At 44.0% G+C, this 13,112-nt stretch overlaps 1 protein-coding gene across 1 annotated transcript in view; it reads right to left on the bottom strand.

Moving 5' to 3' along the window:
- Positions 1-13,112, bottom strand: part of PLPP3 (phospholipid phosphatase 3) — a 45,903-nt gene that overhangs the window by 16,983 nt on the left and 15,808 nt on the right. Inside the window, exon 2 of the mRNA XM_062003482.1 lies at positions 3,206-3,363. Coding sequence (XP_061859466.1) covers positions 3,206-3,363 — 158 coding nt within the window. The remainder of the gene's footprint in view (positions 1-3,205; positions 3,364-13,112) is intronic.

Here is a 13,112-nt window from a genome sequence, read left to right as displayed (position 1 = left end):
ATCTCCTGCTACACCGGCAGAAGGCAACTCCAGGTTACCCTGGATGGACATGAAGGCTCCTGCACCAGGGCACAGCCACTGCCTGCAGCCTCTCAAAAACTCACAAGAAGGGGAACTACAAGGCTCAAAACTCGTGGCTTTTTCAGAGGGGAGATGAGACAAATTAAGGATGACATCTGACACCAGCGGATGTGCCACTGCTCCAAACTCACAAACAGATCCACGTAAACCCGAGGCTCTTGGCCTGGGAAAGGCATGTGACCATTTTGAACAGTGACCAACAAAAGCTTGGGGATTAATATTTTTCTTGCCCCGTTGGTGGTCTGGGTAATTGCACACATGTAGCAGATTGTAAATTGGAGACTTCATTCCCTCACTAACATGCTGCTGAGCAGCCATGAACCTTCCCCGCTTAGTTAAAGTCATGGCTCAATCTTAATGAGAAGCTAAAAATTGGGTAAACTTGTTTTTTTGGCAGTGCTATCCCAGATAAAGCAGGATGCTGAAAAACTAATGCAGCCCAGATGTGCACGAACTGGAAGGATACACTGAAAAGAAAACAAGTCTTAAAGATATTACACTCTTGTTATGCCTTGCACTTCTGGCAAGTCATCTGCATGGGCCACGCGCCCTACTTATGCTATGGGCACAGCCTCCAGGGCACTGCCACACACATTTAAGAAAGATGGTCACTAGAGAGAAGCCAATATAAAACTTTTCTGTCCATGAATGCCTTTTGCAAGCTTTTGGTTGTTATGCTCATTTTTCCATGATTATAAGGTATTGCCAGGATTGCAATTAGCCTGCAATTACTTTTAAAGCTTTCCTAATCACTTATGTCTCTAGTGTAACATTCTCTGTGTCTAATCACATTGAAGCATATATCTAATGACATTGAAGCATATCCCCTTCAACTGTAAAACAATCAGCTAATCCAGTTATGTAAAACTTTTATCATCTAGGAGATTAATTTTCCTTAGGTATTTTTTCATAGGCTTTCAAGTGTGTGGGGGACATGGGGCACCACAGCAGTGGTACCTGTATGAGGCTTAGGCAGAGAAAATCACCTTCCCTTGACCACCTCAGGGACCATCAACATGCTTCTGGGCCAATCAAATTAACCATCTTCCAGCAAGAAGAGCAGTCGGGAGAGATGTGAGAGTGCACAAGCCCAGAGGCATGAGCCTCGCCAGGGTCATCTGCGTGGAAACTTGCCTGAAGTCAATAAATATATAGGTATTAAAACCAAATGCATATCCTCTCACATCCTGATGGAAGGAAAGGTCTTCGCCTTGGCCGTTTACTTAACAAGCACCCTGGGTGTCCTCAAGCCATTTAAAACATGACCTGGACCTTTTACCCTGGGGCTAGACTGCCCATGACGCCACGTAAAAGCCAGGCCATGAAATGCTGGCTGCATCACTGAAATGCCAGCTCCCTGGAAGTCCTCACAACCCCTGTCCTGCCTTCCAAAGGCAAACGTTGTGAGCGAAAGGAGCAGAGTCAGTGCTTTGTGGATTTGGAAGGAATTCCTATTATGCTACAGTAATTCTGGTATCTGGGTTACATCTGAAGAGAAAAAAAGGAGGTCAGGCTGACTTGAATTTTCCATGCACGCTGCCACAGCAAAGAAATCTGTTGCTTCAGTTCCTCGTTAGCCCTTTGTATCACTCAACAGCAACTAACTGAGCTTTTGAATTTACCTTATTAAGTTACATTTGTTGTGGGCACAGCGAAACCATGGCAGAAACATCGAATTCTTTGGGGATTTTCTTTCTCTTTTAATTGACTTGGCTATTTCGTGGTAGAAAGTTGATGGATTACATAGGCAGTTGATTGTGTTTCCAGTTTCTGTTCCAACTCCTGTATGTGCTGCCGTCTCGTTACTGATCAGAAGCACAGCCCTCGTGGAGCCAGCGTGCTGATAGCTCAGGCAGTAATGCGAAAATGAGAGGCTTTTTCATTTTGTTTTTATGGCTTTTCCACACTCAGGGGTAATTCACCTGCAGGGCAAAATTCTGCTGTGTTTATAGATTTGGGGGCCTGGCAACTTTTGGGCTTGTTTTGAGGAAGGAGGGGGTGTAGGAACAAAGCAGTTTTGGGGATCTACTTTGCTAAGTGAGTATATGTGGTCAGGAAATGATGGAGATATTCACAGCATGAAGCAACAAGGTGGAGGATGGGGTATTAGCAAAGCAGGCACCGTGCCATGCTAAAATACCTATTGCCCGTGACATTGCTCCTATGAGGAAAGATGAAAGCCAAAAGGGCAACAAGTGCTCCTGACCTCTCTCCATCTCCATCCCTCCCAGCTGAAGGGCTGAGAGGAAGGCAACATCTCTGGGAAAGCACCTGAGCTGTGCTGCAAGCAGGTGAGAAGACAAATGAGGTACTTTTCATAGGGAAATTTCATCTTCAGTTGGAAGTGTTTATCCAACAACCAGGAGGCAGCTCTTGCCTTCTGCCGCACCAGCAGTTACATGCCAGCATAAGGAGGCTCAGCTCCATGGATGCTTTTTGGCTGGCATGTAAAGCTCTCGCTGTGCAATCTTTTCATAGCACAGCTCTAGGAAAGCTAGCAGGTAAAGAGAAAGGAGGAAGCACTGGGAAAGTGGTGCATTAACTATTTTTTACAGTGAAGGCTCTGGAAATACGCTCCTCGTAAAAGGTTTTAATTGTCTAAAATGGTTGCTATACACACACCAAAAAAATCTAATACTAACCTATGCAACTTTTCCAGGCAGTGTTTAGCTGAAAAGAGGTAGCCTTTCTTTTTTCTTTTGAAAAAAAAAAAAAAAACAACCCCAAAACAAGCCCTCATAAATTAGGCAAATACCAAGAGTTATTTGAATAGGGACAAACCATGCCAAGTCCTTACTGACACTCAAGTCTTGTTGCTTCTACTCTGAACTACTACTGGAGGGTGAAAAAGCACTTGTGGAGCTCACAGACTTGCCCAAACAGCTTTGGACCTGTTTATGGGCTTCAAGAGTAATCTCGTTCCTCTCATTACAAGCTTTCATTTGCAAATGTTGACTGCTCCACAAATAATCCCAGAGGAGATGTGCACCTTGGACACAGCAGCAACACCGTGTTAAACTCCCAGTGTCGAAGGGATATTTGATGCCATCAGTTAAAAGAGGTGACAAAAAACCATTGAGGATGCCCAAGGGACAGAAGAGGTGGTTTTGGAGGTCGTACTTACGGCGAGGATGGCAATGAGGATGCCCGCAGCACACAGCACTGCGTCGTTGATTGTTTCCATCGACTTCAGCGGGTACCGGATGCTGTCATCGTCGCAGTAGAAGCCCCGCTGGTAGGGCTGGATTGTGCTCGTTTCAATGATAAGAAAGGGCAACCCAGCTAGAAAAAAAACCAACCACCAAACTCATCAGTAATAGAGGCAAACACAAGCAACTCCCCAATAAAGAACCCAGCTAGAAAAACCCTTGCAAACCACACAGCACTGTCCCCGATGCTTCCCTTTCCCTATTGCTATCTTTGCAAAAGGAATAGCGTTGGGATTTGTTTTTCCAAGTTGCTCTTGTGGGGAAAAAGCATCTCCTCTGTTATAGTTATCAGATGTCTGCACTGCCTGGTTTCAGTTAAGACTTGTGCATTGCAAATATTAACTTACGGGAATGTACCCCTAAAGCAATCCCTCTGCAAAAAGCCATGAAAACAAATCTGGCACTTTTCTCCAGGGAAGGCCTGATGCTCTGCTGAGCTCCCCATGGCAGGGCAGCCCTGAGCTGTGCAAACAAACACTGGAGGATCAAGTAACAGCACAGCTTCTCCTACCTGGTCAGTCCAGCCACACTCCATCTCCATTACTTTTATGCTTTTGAAGCCTTCCTTGGCTCCCTCCTCTCCATATTTACAGGGTACATATGTGTTTGTACCTACTAATGCCATAAGATGACATGCTTTGAGCAGCTGTGAGACATCCATCCTAGACCCATCCATGCAAGCGGAATCTGAGCATGCACCAGATCAGCCCATTCACAAGAGCTGCTGAACTCCCACCAGAGCCCATTCACACTAAAATCACATGAAATCTGTTTTTAAACACTGTGAATCCTCTGTGCAGGAGACCTGCATCTGCACAACTCAGCTGGACCTCTACACCAGCCACAGAACAGATCTGCTCAAAAACACGAGCTGAGTTAGCATACACACTATGGAAGAGGCATCTCAAAATTGCTGCAGAACTGTAACTCCATATTCTTCTGAGTCTTTCAGAGAAATAGAGCATTGCCTCAAACCTGGAAGGAGAGCCCCAGGGTACTTCCCAGCCATGACAGTGCCTTGGACAGAGCATCCTCCTTCTCTTCACCTTAGCCTTCCCCATCTGTTTTTGTTGTTAAGCCCATCACTGAGAGGAGTAGTCCATCCCTACCAAAACAAGCCCCAAACTCCCCGAAACCTGTGTGCAGAGTAAATCACAAACCATAAAGTACAGGAAACCCTCCTCCTACTTGCAGAACGAAACCCAGGTGAGGGGAAAACAAATGCACCGTGGTTCAGGCTGTCCTCAGGCCAAGACAACAGGTCTCATGCCCAGATCCTACAGAAAGCACACTGGGGAACATTTGTCAACCACTAACTTGCTTAAGTATCTGTCAGTTTGTTTACACAGCTAGAAGTCTAAGACATCAGAGAGTTTTTCCTCCTAAAATAAAGAAAACCCCAACTCAAAAACAAAGTGCTGTTGGGTTTGACCTAAATTTGTGCACACTACATTTGTGGTGATCATGACCTGCTGGGTGTGATTAGCAAGGGCACTATCCAGGTTGTCAGAAAGTGTCATCCAAACGCTGTCTCCCATCTCCGTGTGAACCACTTGCTGTATTTCACTTTGCACAACCTGTTTGGCTTCTTTTCCATACATGCAAATAGGTTTGCCTAATCCAGGATTATTAGGGGGTTTTCTTAGTCTTAAGAAAAAGGAAAGTGTCCATCATCTTAAGATTCTGTGATTATACCCAACCACACACAGGCATGAGGAACCCAAGAGCGGATAGGGTCATGGCTGAGGATCCCTTTCAGATCCTCACTAAAACCTCTGCAAATGCATTAATTGCACTTGCTGGGCCCCACGGTGCTTGGTAAGGCAAGACAAGTTTCCACCATACATGTGAACAAGTGATGAAAGGTTTCAGAACCACCTGCCTAGCTCCTGTTTGGTAAACAAAATCGGACATCTCGTGTGAATCCAGTTGATCTTCATTCCACTATTTAACTGTTTTGATGCCTAGCCAGCTTGGCCCCAAAATGCACCTCTGATGCCAGCAATCTGATATTAATAGGCCACTTAAAAAATCCTTAAGCTTCCCAATGAAAAATTGCAGGAGAAGAACTAACGTCACTCGTCGAGATCCAATTTCACATACACTTGAAGCAGCAGCAGAACAGTTGAACTCGGGGAGCAGACATGCCACAGTTACGTGGCTTATTGTTATTTCTCCAGTTCCTCTTGTTAATAGCTTTCACATGACAGGTCTGTAAAACACATGTTCCCACAGACAATAAAATACATCTGAAAGCTAAACTGGGCTTAAAAAAAATGTTTAAAAAAAAGACAATAGTGCTCCTATATATTATGTGAACCCAGGAATAATACAGATTTGTTTTCCCCTCCATTCAGTGAACAGCATGGGGTAGTATTTCCGCCACTCAATTATGTGTACGCTTGCCACAGCTATAATCAGAGCATAACTGACCTACATGCTGTACATTTTCTTAAAGTGCACACAGGCAGAGTTTAGAAAATCCCAACTTTTTTTCCTCCTACAAACTTGTGGTTTAGTGGGATATTGCCAATCAAGTCTTGACATTTTTCCAGCAAAACAGTAACCTCAGATTCCCTTTTTTTTTAATTCCCTTCCCCCTTTTTTTTTGAACATGAGAAACAAACACACTCTCCATAGCTGAATGGATATTACTTAGAAGACATAACATGCCTTTGATTTTGAGGGCTGGGTGAGAGGGTGTATTTCAGACATAATTACCCAAGGAAGAGAAGACCCCAACCCATGGCAAATGGTAAATTATCCTCCAGACGGCTCTTCTTCCGTGAGGTTATTTCTTGGAGGATGGATTGTCTAAGTGACTAGGTCACCACCCACTACTTTTTTGGCAAGGGGGTTCCAGCACAGAGAAGCCTGTAGAAGTGCCAAAAGGCAGCCAGAGAATGGGTTTTGCAGAAAAACACTACAGAAGGAAGTCTAGAAGAAGACAGAAAATGAAACGCAGGGAAAGATGCCTCTGGGATCTCTACACAAAACACAACAGAGACATTATTCATACTAGAAGATCTGCCGGAGGCAAAGGTATCCAGAAGTGGGGCTAGAGCCCACACATCTTGGAAACAGAAGTGTAAGGTTGTACCATGAGGATGGTTCATCTTGTCTCATCACTACTTCTGCCTCAGTCTACCTCTCTGATTCAGTGTTTTAACAGGAAACTCAGATTGTGCATCCCAGGCTCGCAGCAATTTGCATCTATAAATTCAACAGATGGACCCCTTAACGCCGACAAGTTTTCAGCCTCCACCACTTCCCATCCCTACCCACAGTGCAGAACTCTTGAAAATATGAGAGGTATAGGTCATAAGACAGTAACATTTGGTGACTGGCGCTGAAGTGAGTGATGGGCCCTACACGGGAGGCACAAAACTACACTGATTTTGAGGGATGGTCACTCCACCTCAAAAATAGTCCTGTTTGGCTGTTTTGTCTATGGCTGCAACTCACCAACCTGTACAGACCTACTGAGAAATCTTGAGTAAGGCTGTAGAAGGGCCTCACATCCTCCTTTATACTGCTATCTCCCATGCTGAGAAATTACACAGCATACATAAATTACACAGTGGACCACACTCTAAGGCATAGAGACAACCCTGGAGCATCCATACAGGATAGTGCAAGCCAAAAAGTGCTGTTATCCCCACCTCACAGACAGAAGAAACTAAAGCACAGAACAAAGAGATTTGCTTATTCAAATGCAAAAAAGAAGGTAAATGGAGCTCAGATTACCTTCTGAATTGTGACTTACTTCACAAGGTGAAGGAAAGGGTTTTTTCCCCCTATATAAAGGGGATTTTTTTGCTTCAGCGACAGAACAAGGAAATTCCAAGCACCTGCTTTTGGGAGATCCAACACGGCTCTAAACCATGAGCAAAATAGAAATCTCTTGGGGACTGATCCTGCCCCATCCAAATGGGCTCAGTACTGCTCTGAGCAGCACAGAGCAGGTGTGGACACTAACAAATTGTGAGGCACCGCAGGATGCCATGGGGCTGGACAGTGAAAAATGATGTTGCTTTTCTTGGGAGAAAGGCCAAGTGACTTGATGACCTCTAACTGCTGGTGTCCTGTGCTAAGATATTTCAGTGCAGGGTTTAAATTTATTTGTCTTTCCATTTCATAAAGCCAATCAAGGTTTGAAATCTAGCACCAAGGAAAAAAATATTCTTTTGTCTGGTCAACATCTTTATTAAGAGGCAATTAATGAGCAATAATCCTGGGAAGGCTAGCAGCAAGAAAGCTAAAACCCCATCACCAAGCCTAAACAAAAACCTTCATGTACTCCCTGACCAGATTGAAATGTGCATAAAATCAAAGGCAGAAGAAAGGGCTCTCTGTTGGGCACAGCATTGAGAATCTCAGGGTCTGCAAAGTTACCGCTTGTGTGGATTTAATGGGGGGCAAAAACAAAAAGGAGATCGAGTTTTCATTGGCTACTCATTGGAAAAGCCACAGAGGGAGAGGGAGGGGAAGAGAAGTTTCTGCAGTGACCCACCCATGTAGCTCATCTTCTCAGCCCAACCTTCACCTTTGCACTAAATTAAACACCATTGTGGTCTCTTGCTCTTTTGTTAGGTTTTTTTTAAATGTTTGGTTTTCATGGAGGTTGGGCTTTTTCCACTAAATCTTTCTTCTTTCAGCCCTGCAGGTCAGTGGGATGTTGCTGGCTATCTCAACAAAGCAATGGTAATTTCTAACAAGCACTCTGTGATGTGTTTGGCTGCCAGTGTCCAGGCCCTGGGCGTGTTTTTAAGGTTTCGGTAGATTAGACATCTAGCTTAATAAGTGAAAAAGATCATTAAGCAATTTAGCAGGGCTGAGCGGGGTATCTAATTCCTCAGTCAAGTCATATTTAGGTACCTACAAGGAAGGGGTTTTCTATTTGAAGTGCTTAGTGGCTGATCTTGAGTACATATAAACCTTATTTAGTTTAGAATATTTGTACATATTTTAAAAGCATAAAAACTAGATAAGCCCATGGTAGGCTTTGTTTGGGGCTTTAGAAGATGGCTTCTCCAACTTTAGAGAAGAATTGCAGCACTGCACTGCCTTGCAGCCTTGGCAGCTGCTGCAAGAGTGAACTACTCTTGAAGCCTGTTGACCTTTTTTATATACATACACGCACATGCTCACACAGAGATATAAAATTCAATAACACAAAGAACAGAAGTATTTCCACATTTCCATCACATCAGGCATATGCTGCCAATCACAATAGGGCCTGATTCTGCACCAGCACCAACAAAACGGGTGGTCAAAGGAGCAGTAGGAGCTGGGCCAACCAAAAAATAATCTGGAGGGACCTGAGCCACAGCCCAGTGGGAGCCAAAAGGATTCCACTGCAGACCATTGGGCCTTTACATTGGGATTTTTAAAGGTCTTGAAAGTGCTGCTGAATTTTCTGTTCCAAATCATTTCTAACTGAATCTGGATCCTTGAGGCCCATATTTTCACAGCAGACAACTAGGCTGACATCAGAAATGCAGAGTGACATCAACTCTGTTACTTTATTACCTGCTCGGTGTTAACTGTTCTTCTGGACTGCTGGAACGAAGGTGAAGACTGCTTTGTTCATCTGCCTGTATTTTGGAAACACATCTAATAGCTTTGTTTGCAAAACAGCTTCCCATTCAACTCTATTACAGTTCCACTACTCTCAGCTACACAAGAAACATGAGGATAGAAAATTCTCCAAACACACAAACAAACCCTAGACTTTACTGTAGAACAGGTACCTGCTTTATAGTGCTACAGAACCTATAAACAAAGATCAGCATATGTTGCATTTCTCCAATTTGACCTGTTGCAAATGTCCTAGGACACAATGGGTTGATTTCCACAAAACCTAAGATATTACTTCATTTTGTACTTGCTGCAGTTTAGTATGTAACTCATACTAAACTTTGGGTCTACCTACATCAAATCTGCCTGGTGCTCATCCTCTCAACAGAGTGATACTTTATTTCATTTGGTTATTTATATTTCAGTCAAATCATAGGAACTTCAAATCTCACTATTTTTAGGTCTCCCAGCTACTACTGAGCCCAAGAGATCTCCTAGTGGGCTGATTCATTTTAACTTAGATAACTGTATTTTCTGAGTTCTTACTTTTAGAGTTTTTTTGTTTATTTTTTAATAAGAACTGTTTATTCATGGGCACTGGGCAAAACACCTGCAGAGGTAGCTGAGTGGCCTCTAAAAGGCAATAGTTGAGACAGGAATGACAAGTATCTCTACCTGCTACCCAAACCCATCATCCAGAGATATACCCATCCTTTGCAGTAAACACAGCCCTGTGCAACCTGAAGCATGCTCTTTGACCCAACAATCTTGGGAGAATACTGTTATAGAAAGGCTCTTGGTCACAGGTACTTTAAACCAAATGTCAATTTCTTCTCATGCAATGTAAATTCCTCTGGATTCAAAACCTTGGTAGAAACAACTTCCTCATGCAGCTGGAGCACAATGCACCAGCCCCATGTTTCAAGTGCTCTTGATTAACAGCACTGGTGCCCTTGGTTTTGCTGGGAGAAATAATGCTTTTAGAGAGTACTGTTACCTATTTCCAGAGGTAAACACCACACACAAAGGAAGAAAGAAGAGAAGAGAATTCTAAGTTATTCCTCCTGGGAGTTTGGCATAAGCTGATGTATTAAAAGAGCTTTATATTAAAGTGCACATACATATTTTAATACCTTTAAAAAATGCATTCATAAGAACAAAAGGTCTTATCCAAGCCACAATACCTAGATGCAAATAAAATTCTGCACTTGTGGGATAAAATAGATTTAAGCCAGACTGGCTGACTAGCAAAAGTTGGAAAAGGTGAATATGAAAGACATTATCAACTGGAATCCAGAGCCAGCTCCACTTAAACATCATGGAAACAAAGCCATCATTTCACATGGTCTACAGCAAAGGAATAAAACAAGATATGCCATGAAAACCACTATGCATTGCCATCTTTAGAGGCACCTGTACAGATTGCAGTGCTTTGGAAGGCCTTGCAGATACAACAAGTCTGATCTAGGATGACCCAGCTTGGATAGAGGGAGGAAGAGAAATAATTAAAAATATGTCTGTAAACTCTGATAGCAAACAGATTGTGTGAAAAATACACTGCAGCAACTATTATGTTTTCAATTGCAAACAAAGCAAACACAGTTTACTCTGCCGGTCAATGGGGTTTGGGACATGTCCCAGCTCACCACAGCTGCCCTGGGCAGCCTGGGCCGGGGCTCCCTCACCTCAACACCAAAGAAGCTTTTTCTCATGTTCCTGTGGAACTTCCTGTGTTCCAGCTTGTGCCTGTTACTCCTTGTCCTGTCACTGTGTGTTACAGAAAAAAAGACTGGCCTCATCCTCTCAACACCCACCCTTTAGGTATTTAGAAGCATTGATAAGGGCCCTCTCAGTCTTCTCCAGACTAAATAGACCCAGTTCTCACAGCCTTTCCTTGTCAGAGAGATGCTCAAGTCCTCAAATGATCTTCGTAGCTCTCCTGTGGACTCTCTCCAGTAGGTCCATGTCTCTAGCTGGGGAGCCCAGAACCAGACACAGGACTCTAGACGAGGCCTCACCGGGGCAGAGCAGAGGGGTATCAGAACCTCCTTTGACCTGCTGGCCATACTCTTCTTGATGCATCCCAGAACACCATTGGCCTTGGCCATGAGGGCACATTGCTGGCTCATGGTTAGTTTACTATCAACCAGCACTCCCAGGTCCCTCTCCTGGAGCTGCTCTCCAGCAGGTCACCTGTCCCGGTGCATGAGGTTGTTCCTCCTCAGGTACAGGACTCTGAACTTGTCCTTGTTGAACCTCATGAGGTTCCTCTCTGTCCAACTCTCAAGCCTATAAGAAATCTATGAGCTTCCTTTTAAACCAAGGTAAGGGTGACCACAGCTGCTGCTCCCCTTCATCCCCAACATCCCACTGGCACATATGGTCTGTGTAAACCCTAACATTTCTCCATATGAAAACAAACCTGCTTCACTCTATCAACCTTTATTAGATAGCAGAGACTCCTTATCTCAGCCTACTGCCCCCAAACACCAGCATGTATAAGCCCTGGCTCCTCCTTGCACAGCCATACCAAGCCCTAACAAGGAGGAGTGGAAATATAAAACTGCAGCCAACACAATGCAGCAGACAAAATTCTTTCACTGATTTTTAAATCAATAAAAGATGTATGGCTTTTGAAGCCAAAATAAAGCTGGTTCACCTGGTCAACATTAGGTCCCTTAAAAAAATAATTCATCTGCTAAATTTCTGAAGCTTCCTTCTCAGAGCATCCAAGCCAGCCACTGCAGCAGTAATTAAACACGTTTTTGGGAGCCACTGCCCCTGTGCAGGAGGAGGCAGAGCCTGCATCTGCAGGACCAAAGCCTGCCACGAGTAGCTTTCTGACCCAGTTCTGTCAATGTACCTATTGTAAATGCAAAATCCTTCTTTGGATCTGAAGTAGCAGCCACCTGCACAAATAAGGCCGGGTTATAACTCTGTAACCCAAGACAAGCACTGAAAGCTTAAAAAGTTTGTAGTCCAAAAGGCACTTCTGACCTCTTCCTTAAAAGTTCACTAATCACTTTTAATTCATAATTTATTTCCTCTTAATATACTTGCTTTATAGAATATCCCCCTGCCCCCCCCTCTTCTTTTTTCTGGAAGTTCCCCAGGAGAAAATGGTATTACACAAGTCCCTTGATTAACTGGAAATGAAACTTTTCCCCCTCGGTAGTCAAGATTTGGTAGAGTTTCCAGAATATAATGCCTGGTGCAGTGCAGAAAGGCAAAAAAACCCCATGAGCACAGGTGGAATTGATCCAAAGGCCCTTCAGGTGATAGGGGTTTGATCTCAGTGGTCCCTAGAGCAGAGGTCAGTAAGGCTTTGCCTATTCACCGATGGGTTAGAAAGGTGTAATATTAATCTCTTTTCTCTCTCCTCTGTATTTTGACTGCAGTTACTGCACAGAGGTGCAGCCCAACTAGAATAATACATGGCAGAACTGAGATTGCACTTGTACCTAAGTAGTATTAGACAAAAAAGAATATAACATTCACATTACTAATCAAAACAGCTTTTTGTATGAAAGGGAGGAGACACATTGCAGGAGAAAGCAGAGGCGCAACTTCCACTCCCTTGGTCGTGTTGCCACCTCGCTGCCCACAGAAGTTTGAGTTACTTTGGTGGCAAGCAGCCAGGAATGGGCACATCCACCTTGTCCCCTCCAGCGTCACAACCGCCCCTTTCCCACGCACAACCCAAACCTCCCCTGACAGACAGGTGACATTCTGTAGCCCCACTGCCTCAGGGGACAGTGTGAGTCAGGCCTCATCCAAAGGGCACAGTCAACAGCCAAGTCTCCATTCACACTGACTCAAGGGACACACCGTGTACCGTGGGGTTTTTTGAAAACCAAGAATGGATAACTCCCAGTGTCCCTTTCCAGACCCCCCTGGAACAACACCGTGCCCTGCTGTCAAGGAATGTGTGAATAAATTGGGGAAAAAAGGTTAAAGAAGCCCAAGTGAATAGCAGTCCCTTTTTCTTTATTGCAGTTAATTTTGACAAAGGCTCCTCTGTTTCTCCTTTACCCCCCCCCTCCCCTTTTTTTTTCATGAAGGGCTTCATGCCAAGTTGCATTATTACTCTTCTCCATGGCACTGCCATGAAACCTGCCTGGTATGTTTGCCTGAAAATTGCAAGTTTTCATAGAAATTGTTTTTATCTCAACAACTCTTTGTCACCCCAGACATGAGAAGGAGAAGAGCTTGGGCTCAACTTTGATCCCAGCAAAAAAGCAA

This window comes from Colius striatus, chromosome 10 (assembly GCF_028858725.1).
Source record: "Colius striatus isolate bColStr4 chromosome 10, bColStr4.1.hap1, whole genome shotgun sequence".
Taxonomy (NCBI): Eukaryota; Metazoa; Chordata; class Aves; order Coliiformes; family Coliidae; genus Colius; species Colius striatus.
The sequence above is the reverse complement of the archived record's forward strand: the minus strand, read 5'-3'. Positions and strand labels throughout refer to the sequence as shown.